At 38.5% G+C, this 18,609-nt stretch overlaps 1 protein-coding gene across 2 annotated transcripts in view; it reads right to left on the bottom strand.

Moving 5' to 3' along the window:
• Nucleotides 1–18,609, bottom strand: part of RELN (reelin) — a 281,484-nt gene that overhangs the window by 152,645 nt on the left and 110,230 nt on the right. For both annotated transcript variants that reach the window (XM_071552669.1, XM_071552670.1), the window contains exons 4-6: nt 14,068–14,138; nt 5,002–5,034; nt 3,345–3,423 (exon numbers count right to left, since the gene is read on the bottom strand). In XM_071552669.1, coding sequence (XP_071408770.1) covers nt 3,345–3,423; nt 5,002–5,034; nt 14,068–14,138 — 183 coding nt within the window. The remainder of the gene's footprint in view (nt 1–3,344; nt 3,424–5,001; nt 5,035–14,067; nt 14,139–18,609) is intronic.

The raw sequence follows: 18,609 nt of genomic DNA, 5'->3' as shown, positions 1-18,609 counted from the left end.
TCTAATTAGTTATCCTGACTTTCCTCCTCCCTTTCCCACTTTAGCTGTTTGTCCTGTTTTCTTTCAATCATCAAACCCTGATTTAGGTCAGGAACCCATTCCCAGGTGCTGTGATTTTTCTGTTTATGAAGAGCCTTATCCCAGTCTTTCCTTTCTCTTCCCTCTACAGCTCCATAAACATTTGTACCCACTCCTTCCTTGTTCCTGGGCCTCCAAAGAAACAGATGGTTGCTGGGAAGGATGTGTTTTTTAATGTATTTGAAAGATCAGAATTTCATAAAAACCAGGCAATCACTCTCGAAATCATGCGGTGCCCTTGTGCAAAATAGTTATTTGATGTGAGGTCTCTCTCAGCAATGGAGTGACACACAGGCTGTGCTGGGACTCACAAAATCAGACACACACAGAAGCTCTAAAATGCTTTGCTGATGCACTTGGATGGTATATCTCTGCCAGAGCTGCACATGCCAGGCAGGGGATCAGGAGGAGTGGGAAAATATTAATCATTTCCAAGCCAGTGTTAGGTAGGATTTGTGGAGAAAAGATCATAGAAAAACACAAACACTTCTCTTTTCATCTTTACACAAATAATGGTTTCAGCAATGATTAGAGTGGCTTAGTCCAACTGGCCCCCGGTGGCCCAGCCCTGGTGGGGTATCTGCACACACGAGGCAGCTGCTGCCGAGCACTCCCCTCACCGCACACCAGCACCAAGTAGGGCTGGAAACTGTGCTCCAGCACTTACCCCCATTGTTTGTGGCAAAGATGGGATTTTAGCAGCTGCCAGGGGAAAAAATGCAATTTCAGGATGGATGGCGACAACTGTTAATAATTTCTGGTTTAACTCCCACTAGACAATCAAATGAGAATGAGCTTTCTGCTACTAAGCGAGTCTTCACTGGAGGCAGAGCTACTGTACAAATCCTTTATGCTGAAAAGCTCATGATACCTCATTACTGTTTTCTTTTATTTGTGCTCCACTTCTATTTGGCATTGCTGAAAATGTTGGCTTTCTGCTGTTATTACAGGAAAACCTGTCCAGGATTGCAGTGACTTTTGGCATTCCCTCTCCCAGCACCCACTTCTCTTCTGCGACTCACCAATCAATGCAGAGGAAGTTTATTCCAGGGGGATTAAATCCTAATCCTGGGGACAAAAGAAGCAGAAGACTGGGGGCTCTTTTAGCCTGAAATTTCTCTGTTGAGACTTCCATAAAGCAAGGATGAATTTAAAGTTGAGAGCAATGGATAAATAAATTATGGAGGCTCCCAGCAGACAAGCCCTCTGTGAGTTATGAGACATCTGCGGGGAAATAATGCCTCTTCTCATTTCTTTCCACTTAAGTCCATTTAGCACACTGCTACTAAAGCTATCTACCTTGGCAGCCATTCTGTAACCCATTAAGAGTCCTTGATCTATTCATACTTATAAAGAAAGAGGGGTTTCCATGGTATAGTACTGCTGGTCCTTAATGCCTCTGTCCAGAAAAACATTTAAAGAGCTGATACGAAAGGAACAAAAGGAACAAAAATTGTAGGCACAAATCAAAAATTATTAGAATGAGTATGTGCAAAAATAAAAATATCCATAAAATTCCATAAATCACAGCATTTTTACATGAGATGGTTAAACTGTGAAAGACCTGAACAGATGGAAAGCTGTGACAGGCCTTAATAAAAAGGAAAATGAAGTCAGATTTCACAGAACATACGTATTCTTAACTAACAAATGCAGGTAACTGCTGAAATGCCCATCAAGAATTTATTTGAACATGACAAAACTAGCTCAGTAAAATATTTCTATGTCTTGTTTAAATTAAATCAATAAAATTAGTTATACTTATGAAATAGGATTGGAAGGAATAGAAAGCGCAGTAATGATCTCATATAAAAAAAGGAGGATCCAACCTTCAAAACTTCATGTTAAGACCAAGACATGGGTTTATCTGGGTATAATATGGTGTGTAGATATATTCACTATCCAGAAGAGAATCAGTTTTGTACTACAAGAGACACATAACTTTCTCTTTTGTAATGTTGTACATATATATCATATGAATGGTACCCTATCTCTGTCATCAAGGTGATGGTAAAATTATTAATATTTAAGATTGAGAGGTTTGTCTGAGAGTTTAAAGAACATTTCTTTTGACTAAAAGCTAACAGTTTGTGACTGTTTTCAACTCCCCACTCCTGAGCTAAGGTGGCACTGGTGGTGTCACTCCTATAGGATCCACCAACAGGCATCTCTCCATATGGTCCTGTTATTCACTGTTGGAGTCTCAGAACTGTGGCAGTGACTTAAGGAGTTTATCCCTCCCAGGGATGGATACTTGACTTCATTAACATTGAAATGATTATTTTTCCTCAGCTCTTTCCTTGTTTTCTGAAAGAATGTGTGGGTCAGGCCTCTGCAATGACTTGGCAGAGAATGGGGGAGCAGAGGTGGAGATGATGCCCAAGAACTCTCTCACGATGGTCACAGTTCATAAAGCTTCTACCTGACCTGTCCTTCATTGTACTTGCCTTATCATGCATGTGAGGTTTCAAGATTCTTCAACAGCATCTACTGGCTAAAGAATGGTAACATCTTATGCTGGCTGTTTCAGACATGGACTGTGATAGTTTGAATGACCCTATTCAGGAATCCCATTGAAGAAAATAATGCCTAGCAACGGGGAGTTGCTGTATAGATTGGGGAAGAGAAGGGTTTTCCTTCCTAGAAAATACAAATGTTTTGAAAAAGGATACCTTTCACACAAGAACACCCCCCCCCCCCCGAATTCTACCTCAAACATTTTCATCAGCTGAAAATTAGATTAAGGTATTTAATTCCAGTGGGTTTTTTTATTATTTTAATGATTTTTTGAGTGGTTTGGAAACACTTGATTTCAGTTTGAAAAGAATTTGTACTACAGTTAGCTTCTCCGGAGACATGTACAAAATAAACCTGAAATTAAAAAAAAAATCGAAAAAACAATGTTTAATTGTTGACATTCTTCACCTTTTCCATGAAAAGCTATGTTTTCAAGAAACCAAAATCTTCATTCAGAAATATTCACTGAACTCAGCTCTGCTTCTTCTGTTTTTGAATTAATTAAAAATTTAAATCAATGAGAATTTGTCACTCACTTCAATGGACTTCAAATTTCTCATTCACTCATTAATCAATTAATTAATAAATCAATATATTTAGGTCTTAATGGAGCAAAGGCACACACAAGTTTACACCAATGTGAGCTAAGGTATCAAGGAATCAATACAATACAAATACTTCACTATAATAGCCAAAATACTTTCCTTTGCTCACATGCCTATAAAGGAAAGCAGAAGTCTGAAACTCACCACATGGTAGGATTCAATTCTTGCTGATGGTAAGAGTCAAAGTCATCTCGTAGGATAATGCTGTCACTGTGCATTTCAGCTGCAAAGAAAAGAAAGCAGTGTAAGTAAAAAAATCCAATGTAATCATCCAGTGCTTTCTAAATGTTGCCTTACCTTCAGCTAAAGTAATTCACTGTAAATCAGAAAATCAGCTTTTTAAGATATGCTAGTTATAAAGTGGAGTTTCCTAGTTACAGGGTTTTTGCTTACTCTAGGTCATAGTGCCATAAAAAAGAAGTGTCCCCATCACCAAAGTGTGATGGCTATGAAAAAATCAAATCATCAATTACACACAGAATCTTTTAAGATCTTTTGTTCCAAATTGTTAGCTTCCTGAATGCTCAGAAAAAAATTCTTCCAAATTCAGAATTTGAAAACATGGGTACATAAAGGGGGGAGAAGTCTAGTGAGTGTATTATAGTTCTTACAGTGAGGGGATTCATTCTCATGATTCATAAGCAAAAATCCATGAGCTCACTGGAATATCTCTGCTGCTCTCAGCAGAACTGGCAGTAAAGATCAATCCATTTAAGGAACATAAACTGTGAGTTATATAATGCAAAGATTTCTAACTGCCAGTCTTCAAACTTTGGCCTCCAATTTTCTACCTAGATTTATTTTCTCATTTATGGATGATGACCAAAAAACCCACCTGGCATCCCAAAACTTTGGCACCTGTGTTTGTCTTAGATCGTTTTTTACAAATATTTCTACTAAATGAAAGAAGTAACTGTCACTTGCTATTCAAACTGATCAGGGATTGCCAGAATCTGTCCCAGACTAATAAAATTGCAACACATGATTTGCTGGGTGCAGGGCTGGAGAGCAGGAGCATTGGTGCCCTGCTCCTGGTACACTTTGGAGGTGTACTGGGACTAAATCTTCCTCCCAGTAACACAGACTGGTGTGAGGTGCAGTCCCACACTGAGGGTTGTGGGTCACAGAGTCATAGAGTGGGTTGGCTTGAATGAGACCTTAAAGAACATGTTGTTTCAGCACCCCTGTGAAGGGCAGGAACACCTTTCACTAGACCAGCTTGTTTAAAGTCAGATACAACCTGGCCTTGAACACTTCCAGGGATGGGTATCCACAATTTCTATGGACAACTTGTTCCAGGGTCTCACTATCCTCACAGCAAAGAATTTCTTTGTAATACGTATTACAAATCTATCCTCTTTCCTTTGTTCTATTACTACAGCCCCTTGTAAAAATTTCCTCTGTGGCTCTCTTGTAGGTTCTCTTTAAGTACTGGAAGATGCTGTAAGGTCTCCCTGGAGACTTCTCTTCTCCAGGCTGAACAATCTCAACTCTCTCAGCCTGTCCTCATGGGAGGGGTGCTCCAGTCCTGGTTCTCATGCAAACAGATGCTCTAATAAATAGCTGTGAATAAAAGCTCTGCAGCATGATATACTCACCATACAAGGATTCAAAGGCAATAAATATACAGCAATAAAAATCACAATGAAGAAACAACTAATCAGAAACAGACATAATTCATTTTATATGAATCTCATTTTTATTTGAATTCCCCAGGCCTAGTTTCATATGACCTTACAGATTTTTTATTATAATGCTTGGTGATTCTGAGTTTTAGTAATAGGAATGACAAATCACCTACCTAGGTGAGGATGTAAGGGAGCTTCTGTTGGAGCTGCAGTAAACAAAGACACAAGATACATTAATAGCATCTATGATCAGAGCTTAAATGCAGCATTAAAAATTGATTCTGTTTAAAACAAATTGTACAGTACATTCATAGCCAACTATCCTGATAGCTTAATTATGAAAAATATGATAAATCCCCAAAGTTACAAAAAATATAATAGGGAACATAAAACATTATTCTCTTAATTAAAATATGCATCAAAATAAATCAGAGACAGTACTGGTTGTACAGCAAGGTAAGAAAGATCACTTCTAGTCTAGAGTTATGAGATATTATCAGAAATAATTTGGATTAAGATTCTGTAATTCAGTGATTGACAAAGAGAGTAGGAATTAGGCTGAATACAATAAATAGTCCAGGTGAGGCAAAAAATACCACACTTTGATCATTTATACTGCACTGAACAAGGTTGTACTGGGCATATGTTTGGGGGGAAATAATCCTAATATTCCTAGGACAAAAAGTAACAAATTAACTCCACAAATCACTGAATCAAACACTTATATCAAAGTTTGTCTTTACAAGCATTGCTGATGAACACCCCAGTAGGTTTTTGTCTTCCAAGAAACAGAAGAATATTATAATAACACACTGCATATGTGTGAAGTGACGAACCTTTACTAATTAGCCTTCTACTAATGCGTTGTAAAAGACTCTTAGTGTAACATTACACAAATAAACCCAGAATGTATCTGAAAAGGCACAGCTACCTGCAGATAAATGGGAAAGTCTACAAGGTGGCTACACAGTGTGTAGATACTCCACGGTATTTACTACATCCATAGCCTTGCCCGACCTTAAACCCAAAGTTACACCTGTGTGCAAAGGGGGTGCACACAGCCAAGCTCCTGGGAAGCAACAACTACCTCTTTTGCCTGTCAGTACCTCACCCATGAATTTATATTTGTCGCTGTATTTTGGACTTTGGTGTAAAAAAACCCCAAAACACCAAAAAAGGAGAATTTCTGAAGCCAGGATCCTTTTGATGATTCTGTGTTTCTTGTTGGGCACTGACCTAAATTGTACCAATACTCTTGATTTCTTCAGCATATTTGCAAAAAAATACTGCAGTACTGCAATTTCTGTCATAACATCTGACAAATTAAAAATAGATTAAAAATAAACATAAAAATGAATGCAGCAATCTGTGTAGAGCTCTCACACATAGTTATCTGAATAGAAAGTCCAACACAAATCTCAAAAATTTTGCTTTTCTCTTCCTGCTTACTGCTTAAATGCTGGGTTTGTACAGAGGCACGACATTCTGTAATGAAATTGCAACATTTTGTTGGGAAGTAGGAGATTAAGAAGACTGAGCAATCAACAACTGAAGACTCTGCAGACCAGAAAAGGATGGCAAAACATCTATTTACATAGATTTACCTTAGATGGAAAACTTTCATTTAACTGACTTACAAATTGGAAGACTGACATGTTTTACTCCATCCACTAACCATAAATATATATATTTGTATATATATATAAAAATACACTAATCTCATGTATGTATATGTACATATATATGTATATTTATATATATATATATATACACACACATATGCAACACTGAAAACAGCCACAGAAACACTGAAAGCTTTACTACAGCCAAGAGCAAAGACCTTCTTAAGAGTCTGCTGTTGAACAGAAATCACAGACAAACAGAAATATGAAATCTTTCTTTTTTCATATGGCTAACTTGCTCCACTTTTTATATAAGAAGTTTACCCATGCCACCTTGTCTTCCCTAGAAGAAATGCCAGTTATGACTCTAGCAATGGCCAAGACCTCATGATGGTACAAAATCTGGAGGAATACAACTCCTATTGCATGTTAAGCTTGGAACTGCCTCCAGAATAATGCTGGACTGCACTGGGGAATCCTGCAGAGGAAAACACTACATTTGTCCCTTGCAGTGCCAGGTGTTGTTTTTCTCCATGGGAACGAGTAAATTTTGATAGAAACCTTCTAAAAAATATTTGCACAAAAGAAATGTATTAACTGGATTCAATGAATTATTTCCCAGATTGAGCAATGCAAACTGGTCTAGATTTTGTCTTCAGGAAAAGAAGTCCATTATGGAATGGGATTTGTAATACTCCAGATGTTGTAAGACCTTAGGCTTAAAATAAGACTTCTGTCTCTGATTTTCTGCATTAGCCATTTCCATTAGTTCCAGAACAGTACTAAGGGGTGATCTACTGAGAACTCAGGTGTGGCTGAGAGCCATCCTGCAAGTGCCCATGTAGGAGAAGGATGGTCATGTCAGGTCACATCATGGGCAGACTCGTTAGTTGCCCAAGGAGATTTCATCAGCCTTTGAAAGCACCTCAACTGAAAGACACCACTTTCTCCAAAGAGAGCAGTTCAGACCTCAAAATGAAAATGAAGGACTGGATTATCATTCACCCCAGGTTGCTGGGCACAGTTCTTTGGAAGAGGCTTTCTGTGGAAAGCGCTCCAGCCCAGGATACACAGTCACTGATGATACTTTCTGAAGTTACCATGCAAAATTTCGTCATTCAGCAAAAAGGCACAGGTATAGCACAAACTTGGAATATTTACATTTGCAAACTCTTTTGACCTCACCATATTTTAATACAACTGGCTGTTTATGTAGTACATAATACAAAATTGGGATCTCAGAATTTTTCCTGATGCAGCTCCTCAATTAGATGCATAGAATGTTGCAAAACAAAAATATTTAGCAACAGACTGATATGAAGGCAAATGGGCAGGTGCACAACAGAGCTACTGATCAATCATTTAAAAAATAAGGTGGAATTAAGCAAACACTTAATGTTAGACAAAAAGTTGTTCTTACAAATACAGACTTTATGTTGAGGAGAGGTTAAGTTTCCCAAATCTTTACATGATCTAAGAAGCCCAAGTACTTTTTCCCCAGGTAGTCTTTCATCTGATCTGTAATTCAGATTCCAGAGCTGAATATGAAAAACTACTGTGAAGGTACCATTTAATGAGTGATAAACCTAGACTTTAATATCCCTATAAATAATTTCTATATTAAATTTTATATTTCTTTGCAAAACAGCACTGTGTTGATCTTGAAGTGTCGTATTTAAGGTCCCTCAAACAACAGAGATTCAGAACACAGCACAAACCCCATTGTAGTAGATTTAAAATATTTCAGATCTGCCTTTTTAATCAGTTTATAAAACAACTTACTTTAAAATAATATAGATTTTTCCATAGGCCATACATACAGTGCAGCTAAAGTCAAATGGAGTTTCCTTGGACAATATGACAAAGCTAAAAGAAATGATATGGTGCAGAGTAGCTGTACAGTGTAAAGATATAAATTTACAATTTAAAAGGAATTATACAATACTTCAGACTGAGAGGGAAAAAGAAAGACCATCTCAGTTCATACTTTAAACCATGATTCACTTTCTTGGACATTCCTTAGGTACATGGTTGGATGGCTTTAAATTTAGAATCAGTATTTGTGTGGCTCTAAAATGCACCTTTTTAAAAAGTAAAGTAAATGAATTTATTATTTGATTTTCAACTAGCACTCTGGGTATGTACAGAACTTTACAAGAGATGAATTGTACTAAGCAAAGAATGGAAGCAGAGCTTAACTGAGGTCACAATCTAAGAGGCATGAGCAAATACAATACAAGAAAATGTAGGGAAATGGGTACTTGCCTTCTAAGACAAGGCCATCCCTTTGGTAAAGAAAAGCAGGAATGAAAGTATGCAATACAGAATGATTTAGAGAGAGAAAGGCCACAGTCAAACTGGGAGCATGAGAATCTTGAGGAAAGTACCGAGGAATTCAAAAGTCAATGGGGACATTGTGGGGCTCTGTGTCAGCGGGATGAGGGAGAATGAAGACATCTTTCGGGGTAAAAGGTTAAATTTTTCTGTCGATGAAGTAAGGCTACTGAAAGGTTAAGCCAATTTAGATATGTCCCTTTCTGCTTAAACTGGAAGGGAGGGAATTATGAAAGAAGTGGGAAGGGAATGTCATCTTCAGATAGAGAAACTGGAATGTAATGAGGGAAAAAAGTTTTGGTAGTGGTCCTGTTGTCAGTGGAAAAATGAGAAGGAAAATCATTAAGCATGGTAATTGTTCACTGTTATGCAAAACTAGTCTCTAGTCAGATAAAGAGAGCAAGCATAATGCAAATTCAACACATGTCCCAGCACCATCCATTTGTACTACCAACACCCATATTCCACAGGTCTAGGAGGTTAAGACTAGATATAGAGACAGGTAGAAAACATAGCAAAGGAAAATATTCTTAAAACTCACAGAAAATACAACTTTCTTTTTTCTTCTCTGAATCCTGAACTTTGTAGGTTTTTCAATATAAAAGGAAAAGTGAGTTACAGTAACACAAGATGCTCAAATGCCCCCAAACACCCGGCTCAGATTTCAACATTCAGTGGCCATCAGCTGTTGCCCATCAATTCATGACAAATGAGGTGTGGTTGGAGGTATCTTCTGTTTTGCAGATTATGAAAAAGTTTAATCTTTGTCAGCAGCAGCCAGATGAAGATGAAAAAGGAAATTTATGCTTTTATTCAGACTTCCTTCAATACTTTCTCTCCATGGGTAGAAAAAAATTGCTATTGAATGACAGAGGCTGAACACCCCCCAGGGAGAGTGAGTGTGTTGCCCAAGGGCTGCATTATTCGTGTTGACACATAAACCAGGGAACAACACACCAGCTCTAAACTCCAGTCTTCTGCTCTGTAAAATACTGCTCAGGTCAAGTCTGAGAGCCTGCACTTGTTTCACATTTGTTTTTCAGAGTGTTCTTAAATTTTACAAGGTAAAAAAACACACCTAAAAGGTCTTCCACAAACATTCAGGCGAAAGTTCTCAAATAAAAAAGAGTCTGGGCCAATTCTCAGGCTTTGCTTTCAGTATGGAGACATCTGTCAGACTGTAAAGTGGTTTCTTAAGAAAGGAAACTCAGTCCTATAATTTGTGGCATTGAGTACAAGATTGTATAAAACTCTGAATGATTCAGAAGGGAATGATATTGCACCAAGAGGGAACAGCTTCCTTCATCTTTTCCATCTCTCAGGGTTTTATTATTCTGAGATTCTCTGCTATTCAGTCAGAACTAAATTACACACTCACAAATCTCCCATTACAGTCCCTGTTCCAAAGAACGGTGCTGCTGGTCCAAAGTTACACAGTATACCATGGAAAAGGCCTCCTTAACCCGCCAGAACCCTACCTGGTGTGGCAAAGCCAGGTGGGCCTGGCTGTTCCTGCCAGCAGCAGTTCCTGCCAGCAGCATCGCTGTTCTCATGCAGACCTAAACTCTTCTGAGTTCTACTGAGCAATGCAGACAGGTCTGGTGTCTTGCGAGCTCCATTTTAATTATCCTACTATTTATTAATGGATGATTTTTTTATTACTCAAGCCAGGAATAAATATGAATCAATATGCACAATTCTAAGTTTACCTTATTTTCCATTTATTTTGCTATTAGATCAGTAAGTTAAATACACGGTTAATTAAATATTTTATTAGTGGCAGGAATATCATCATTCCTTATAATGCTTATTTGTCCTTAGAAACATTTATAAGACATCTATCTTTATTGTGTTCACTTACACAGTTTTTGTTTGGCTTTTTTCCTGTTTGGCTGGATTAACTCTATGATAATTTTTATGTCTCCTTTCTTCAGTATAATTCTCATAAAATTTAAAGCTTACATCAACTCTCAAAGATCTCTCTAGCTTCCTAAAATATGTATTATGTTCTGAACACAGAGCCTTCTAAGCAATTATTTGACTTTCTTTGGTGTCTTTCCCTACGGCAACATTTCTTAGTCCATTTACATTATACATATGGCTGTTTGGCATTACCATTCCTTAACACTACCCTTTATCATCCTGTAATTCCCCTCAAAATACAAAAACCCACTTTCCTTTCACTGCACAAATCCCATTAACTCTATTAAGATTTACTAATGCATATCGAAGGGTGGACAGCCACAGTGAATATGATTTCTGAGATTCCTTGCGACTTTCACATCTTCATGTATATCCTTTTTACTAGATATTATGAAGTCTGATATCACCTCCAGTGAACATACTTATTAATAAGATGTCCCATAATAAATCTATGAAGTTGCCCTGTGGTTTTATCTTTCTTTACTTAATATGTCACATTATTCACTACAGCATTTCAGTACAGTAATATTTATGGTTGGAAACAGACCACAAACCCTCATTTATGTCAATCTATCTTGCTGGTTTGCATATATATTAATATGATATTTGCATCTAAATAAATTCACTAATTCTTTGTGAAAGAATCCTTTGTTTACATTAGTAGTGTTGATGAAACAGGAATAAATGAAGTTAGGTCTGCTTCAAAGAAAACCTATTTTCTTTGAATAGGAAAATTAATTCTAATAGTATAAGAGTGATAATAGTATGCAGTGGTTAGAGACTAATGCAATGCACACTGTCTTCTGAAGAAATGAGAATAAAAAGGCAGAGGAGAGCCTGGTGCTGGAAGGGATGGGAGGAAGGGTAATGGGCAAGCTGCAGTTGAATATTCAAGTCAAGGAAACTGTGACTGGGTTAGGAAACTAAGGGGAGAGAAACCATGGTGAGGATAAAAACGTGGGAGAAGAACCAAGAAAACATCTGAGAAGTTTGCACATCAGTATTGCAGGGAAATCTGGTCCCTGATTACACGGTTGTCACACGGTGTCAGCTGCTCATAGAACAGTACCTCTGGGACATCCTTGCCTAAGTCACATCTGATGTTTGCAGAGCTACTGCAATGATATCATGTATTTTGAGGATGATAAGTGACTGTGTACAAACAAAGAGAATTGCTGGGAAAATCACAGGAAACAAAAGTTATAAAGACATGGGAGGCTATGACGAGGTGGGGAAGCTGAAGGTTGGTTCAGGGAAGTGGGCCAGTACATGACTACTGGTGGCTGGGTGAGAGGAGGAGGTGACAAAGGGACTTTCACAGCTGAGCAGCCAGTGAAGGCTCAGAAATGACACATCTCAGCATCCTTTATTCTCTGCATACAACCAACACCCAAATACTATTTTATCCTTGTTCTACAGAGCTCTTGTCAAATCCAGGACAGCATGCAGTAACATAAGGACCTACTGTTCTAACCAACGTGTCACTAAAATGTTTATTTAGGTTAGGTTGTGCTCTGAAATTGCAGAAATGTAAAGCAGAGTGGTGAAAGAATTACAACTTCTTCCATCAGCTCTCCTAGTAAAATATTGTGGAACAGCATGTCTGAAGGACTGTCAAAGCCTGTATGGATGGATTTCTACTCACTTGTCTCTGCGTAGAAAGGTATTTTCCTCTAGCACAGGGAAATCTTGTTGCTTTGCCTTGACCATGCTGCCAGTTCTGACACTGAGAGTGATGCATTCCCACTCAGCTTCCTTGTGCCTAGGTTTCATGGTGCTGGTCACTGCCAGCTCTCTGTCACTCTGCCATCAATATGTCTTTTACTTCCTTCTCCCTTCCGTACCTTTCCTTCCCCCCAGACTGCCTTTGGCTGCAGTGTGCTCACTATGCAGCCCTGCCCTGGGCAATTTCATCGTTTATGAGGCTTTTTGTCATTTTATGCTGATTACTCTGCATATTAATTTTTCCACTCTTGACTCATGTCCATGCAGCAAGTAACCTGTGTGAGACATCCTTCCAGTCCTCCTTAGCACATCCCAGATGGTGTTTCTGCCAGCGCTTCTGTTCCCAGATGCCCTTACCCCATTCACTGAAACACTGCTCTTTCACACCTGCACTATGGGTGTACCATTATCTCCTGTTCTGAATTCCCAATGCCTTTTGGTATTTTCTCCAGATGTTTTTCATTCCACATAGCCAAACTGTGGCTGGCCCAATTACCTCCCACCTGGATCAGTGTAACACTCCCTTCTGATGGCCAGCACCAGAGTGACATGTTTCTCAAATATTTTGTTTCTCATTCAAAACATAACCAACATCCTAGCTTGCTAGCTGACATTTTCAGTCACTTAATTCCATTGAAATCTAACAATACTGAAAACTCATATGTTGAAGTTGAAAATTGAAATATGTCTCCCTTATTAGCACAGAGGTACTATTGAGATCTTAAATGAATAGCTCACTGTATGCTCCTGACATAATGTTCAACAGCTTCTTATTCCAAATTCCCAAACTCATAGGAAAAACCCCAACCTATAGTTCTAATGTCCCCAAAAGATGTATTTTATGGGATTTTCTCTTGTACGTTAATTTGACAACACATTTCCAATTTAAAAAAATATTTATTTTAGACTATTTGGCCCATGTTTTGTTGCTGCTTCTCACATGGAAATATCACTGGAATTTTGCTGATATAACTGAATCAGCACAGAAATTCCTTTCTCTCCTGTACCAAAAATGATGGATACCTTCTCTACATCTCACTGTTTTAGTGATTCAGGTTCAAAGCAGAGTACTGTTTGTAGAAAAGAGCTGACCAACAGGGCATTTATTTTTTAGGTTATTCATCAAAAGGATAAGCCGTGCAAACAATTAGATTTTTCAAGTTTATGTAAGTCAAAGATTTTGTTTACCTATAAAAATGATCAAATATTGTGGGTGATGGCCAAAATTCAATGGCCTACTTTCACAGAATGGGAAGGCAAATTCTTCACGAGGGCATGTGTGAGCTGGAGGGTAATCAAAGCTTTTGCAGTGAGTATATTGCTTATAGTTAATATGGAGAGGGTTAAAACTCGGATTGCGGTTTTGACAGAAATGTTGGTTATTACAGGATGATTTCAGGCATGTCCATAATGCTACTGTAGGCTTTGTATATTCCCCATATGTAGCAGAGAGCACAGTGGGGTTTCCTGGATAGCTAATGGGAAGTATGAGGCCAAAGACAGTATCAATTTTAAAACTGTAAGAAAGATCCTGATATTAAGTGTTCTATAGAATACCTTTCATGATGAGTAACACTGACACAGGTACAACAGAAAACATTTGCCAGATATTTTTAGAATTATGGTGACTCTTACCTCCCTGTTCACACAGCTGTTGTGCTAAGGCATCCTTGAATATAACTTGGCCCCTATGAGTAGCTGTAGCCCTGTGAACATAAAAAAAGACAACAATAAATAATGTAGTATACTTATTTTTATATGCATTTGTGTATCTATATGCATGACTAATCAAATCAGAAGTCCCATTCTGCTTTCTTCCTGTATTTCTCTTTTTGCACTCTTTTAAATTTACAGAATATCAAAAGAAAAGTTCCTAAATCAAAATAACTGGATTGGTAATAAAAATTACTGACACAGGAACTTGGTGAAGAATATAACTAGAAGTAAGCATATCACAAAGCCAAGCATACTGCCCTGCTGAGAAAGTGCAGGTTCTCAGGGCAGAGCACGAAAAAAGATTGCAGAGTAGCTGCCCTGTGAAACTAGTAGTCACATGATGCAACAGGCAATAGCAATGGAAGTATTGTTACATGCTATGGATAGAGTGTAGAGCTTGAATTGGGGTCCGAAAATCTTCTCTGGAAACTTAGGGAGATATGAGGAAGTTCTCTTCTCCAAGTCTCTGTCAAATATCTCTAAAAAAATGAGACCCTGCAACATTCCTTGATATGCTCTATTAAGTTTTGCTGCCAATGAAGTTCTTTCTTTATATTTCCCTCATTGTCCAGAGACAATACAGTGGATCAGGTTTTTTATCTTTTTTTTTATTTAAATCATCATCATCATCATCATCATCATCATCATCATCATCATCATCATCATCATCATCATCATCATCATCATCATTCTTTCTCTTTTTTTTTCCCTCAAAGAAAGAAGCCTGGTACCTTTACACTCCCTGTCCTCTAACCATTCACTTTCTGAACAACATACTGTTCTCTTGGTCTCCTCTGGTCTCAGTCTCCATCTCTGAGACAGCAATATGCCTATAGCTGCACAGAGAGTTGCTATGCTTGAGGTCTCAATAGTTTTGTCTAAACAATAACTACTTACCATTACTGACCCAAAGCTGGCAGACCAGCTAACATATCACAGACAAAGATTTGTCATTTTGTTTTCTCATGATCAGCTAGAAAGACAATGCAATGTGATTTGTTTTATCTTATAGAGATGTCATGCTAAAAGCGATAGTTATTCTTTATTTCTGATTGCTCATTTCTTCCCTCTTTTCCAAGCACTGCACTTCACAACACCAGTTTTATCTCAGAGATTTCAAAACCTTTCAGTATTTCCAAGTGTTGGATTTTATGTCTGATTTCTTTCAGCCAAAGTTCTTCCAATATCTGTCCAGACTCATACACGCTTCATATGTGTTCTTTAATCTATGTGAACTCCTTGAAACAGCCTTCTGGTTCAGCAGCAGGATGTTGAAAGCTACTTTATGAGTGTGGTTTTGCAGCCAGCTGTGTGCCCTCTCTAATGGATGATGCCTCACTTGTTTATAAAATGTCATGAAGGACCATAAAGGAATGGTCTGAAAATGAAAATCGAAATTAATTACTTTTTCTTCTAGGCTAGTTACACTGAACAAGAAGAACAATAAACACATCTAACATCAAAATTTTCATATACAGTGGATCCTCAAGGTAAAACCCATCTGCAAACTGTCAGAGTACAAACAGAAGTAAAGGAAAGCTTCTCTGGGATCTACTTTGCTTCCTGCATATTTGGAAACACTCTGTTAATACCAATGTGTGTGTCCAGAAATATAAAACTATAACCACCTCATGCTCCTATAGCTTTCAGGGCACTCTTCTCTGCTGTGGTGAAAGAAGAGCTGTTCTACCTTTCCCGTCTTGCACTTTCAGAGGCAGACATAAAACTGGAGCCTTGCCTCACCTGGCAGTGCAAGTATTTTGGTCACAGTCCTGGGATTCCATTACCAGTGTGAAGTTTTGGTTGTAGTCCCTACATGTGCATCACAGAAACTACTCTAGAATTTCCAGCACTTCTGGAAAATACAGCAAAACTTCATGCCATAGTTCTACATTAGCATTTCTACATCTGCTGTCATGACCAGTGACAATACTGAGTACAGAGTAAAATAAAAACAAATACATTGCTCCAGCACATAAAGGCAAGAGAGCTGAGACTTCAGGTCTCATTTAAAAATCTGAACTGAAATATTTCTTAGAGCTCTGTTGTGATGAACATGCAAGAAACTATGATTATTACATACAATTCTGCAAATTTCCTCACAGGTGTTTGCAGTCACACAAGTCAGAATTGGACCAAACAATTCTGACTGCCCTGATTCCTTTAGGAGACCAGATATGGTGGTTTCCTCTGGCAGGACATGGCAGGGCACCCCACAGCTTTGGGTCCAGTGCTGCACCAACAGACATGTTTTGCAAATATGTTTCATTGTGCTAATAATTCCATGTGTTGAGCTTGCCTGGCTCAACACACAAGAAAAAGCCACTCCTAAGGCACAGAAGGTATTTTGAACAACATTTCTATTCCCCGAGCTGGCAGGGTAGAAGAGAGGGCTCTTTGCAGGCAGTGGGAAAGAAAACTTATATTAATACTAGACTGAGACTTCAGAGACACTGTTTATGCAACAGCCCAGGATACAATTCAGGGTGTACACAACAACGATGGCAACCAGAGCATTTCTTCATAAGGCAGATAAGAGCAAGCTCTTGAAACACAGACCACATGCAGAGAGGAGCTTGAGTATGTGTCTGAATGCAAACAAATACCAAATAATACCAATAATACTAAGCGCTGTACTGTTTACTGGATCTCTGCGTGCGTGTGAGAAAAAGGGGCTTTGGGCACAGAGCCAGCAGCCAGTGAATGATCGGCATCTTTCTGTGTCTGTCATCCCTTCCTTGATAATGCAGACTAGTAGCCAATTATTGCTGTTCCATAGCAGGAGAGATCTGCACCCTGGGGAAAAGTGCTCTGCAGGAAGGGCACTGCTTGCTTCAGCGTGAGTTCAGCATTAGTCTTGCAATGGGCACATGCAACAGCCTGCACAGCCTCAGAAAATTATTCAGGGTATTACTGCTGTCAGTTTACCAGTATTATCTGCTTGTTTTGATCTGTATTTATGCTTTATTCATGGAGCAAAGGACAATAATGCAGTGCAATTATACATAAACTAAGCTACTTCTACAAAGAAGTGTAAAACATACCTTTCTGTACTGAACTTTCTTTCCTGGTGATGGTCCTCCCTGACAGGTGAGATTCATGGAATGGGATCATGAATTTGGGCTTTTCTCTTTTAAAAACATGTAACATATCCAAAACCATATCCATTCCTATATTCACACGCCAATCTAAAACTACATAGTACTTATGGTAATTGTAACAAAAATAATACTGGCAAGGGTTGAAAAAGACTCTACTAAAGAAAGAAAATTATTCAACTATTAACTGTGGGCTTTTGCTTTTGTGAGATATATATCCAGTAACTGATTTTTGTACTGTTTCTGAACAGTTTTTATGCTGTCTTTAAAGTTGTTAAATATTGCTTAGAGGAACGGCACTTACTAACTATCATTGGATGTTACTCCACACCAGTCTATAGTTCCACTCTGACATTGTCTGGTATTTGTTCCCAGCTAAAGGGCAAGTAACTAATCAAATCTAACGTGTCAGTCAGCCAAAAGGCAAGACACATGTCCCATGTGTCCCCAGAGGTAATTCCTGAGTAGGAATGAATCTTTCCAAAGGAATGAGAAATACAAGAAAAATGAGAGAGAACAGGAACATCCTAACATGGTAAGTGAGAGCTTTGTAAGAAAAACAACTTAGAGGTAATAAGGTTCCTCTTTTTATTAACCTCACTCTTCCATTAGCCTAGATGTATTTATCTGCTTGGGGCTATGCAAGAGAGAGGGGAAAATGTGCTTTTAAAACTAGCAAGAGGAGATAAAACCGCTGACAGAGGAAAAAAGAGATCAGAACACAAGAAGACTCTATCAGGTGTCAAGGCTCAGTGGCAGTTCAAGGCATTACTAACCTCCTACTTCAATTACAGCAATTTTGTAAAGAATTTTCCTTTCTAAACCACAACTATACAAGTTGAAATCAGGTGCCAATAAGGACTTCTAGATTATCTGTCACTGGGAATAAAAAAAAAGATTTTCTGATTCTCTACTTAAAGTATATATAGCCTATGTCACCTGTGAAATGGGACTTGAAGTGCCACCCTGCTCAAGTGCCAACAATCTTAAAGACACTTTATTTGAGTGCAGTATTGCCAGCTCCTCTGAACACCGTCTATGTAATATCAATTTGTGCCCTGTGCAATGACAGAAATCTTTCCAGGTGATCTGGGAGAAATAAATCTGGAGACGAGAGAGACCTGGCTCCCACCTCCTGTTGGTTAGATGTATTCGGTCATGCTCTGGGGTTTGCTCTGCCCTTATATGAATGCTTGGCATCTGCACCTTCCCCTGCCAAGAGAGAGCAGTGGGAAAGATTAATTCATGAGAGGGCTTCCAAAAGACTCAGGTGTCATCTCATGGCACCAAAAAGGGTTTTCAAGAGGACAGCAGCACTGCTCAGAGCCCAGGTTAGATAGCTGCACTCTTTAAGCAAATAAAT

The sequence above is a fragment of the Pithys albifrons genome, chromosome 3 (assembly GCF_047495875.1).
Source record: "Pithys albifrons albifrons isolate INPA30051 chromosome 3, PitAlb_v1, whole genome shotgun sequence".
Taxonomy (NCBI): domain Eukaryota; kingdom Metazoa; phylum Chordata; class Aves; order Passeriformes; family Thamnophilidae; genus Pithys; species Pithys albifrons.
This window is presented reverse-complemented; position numbering and strand designations above follow the sequence as displayed.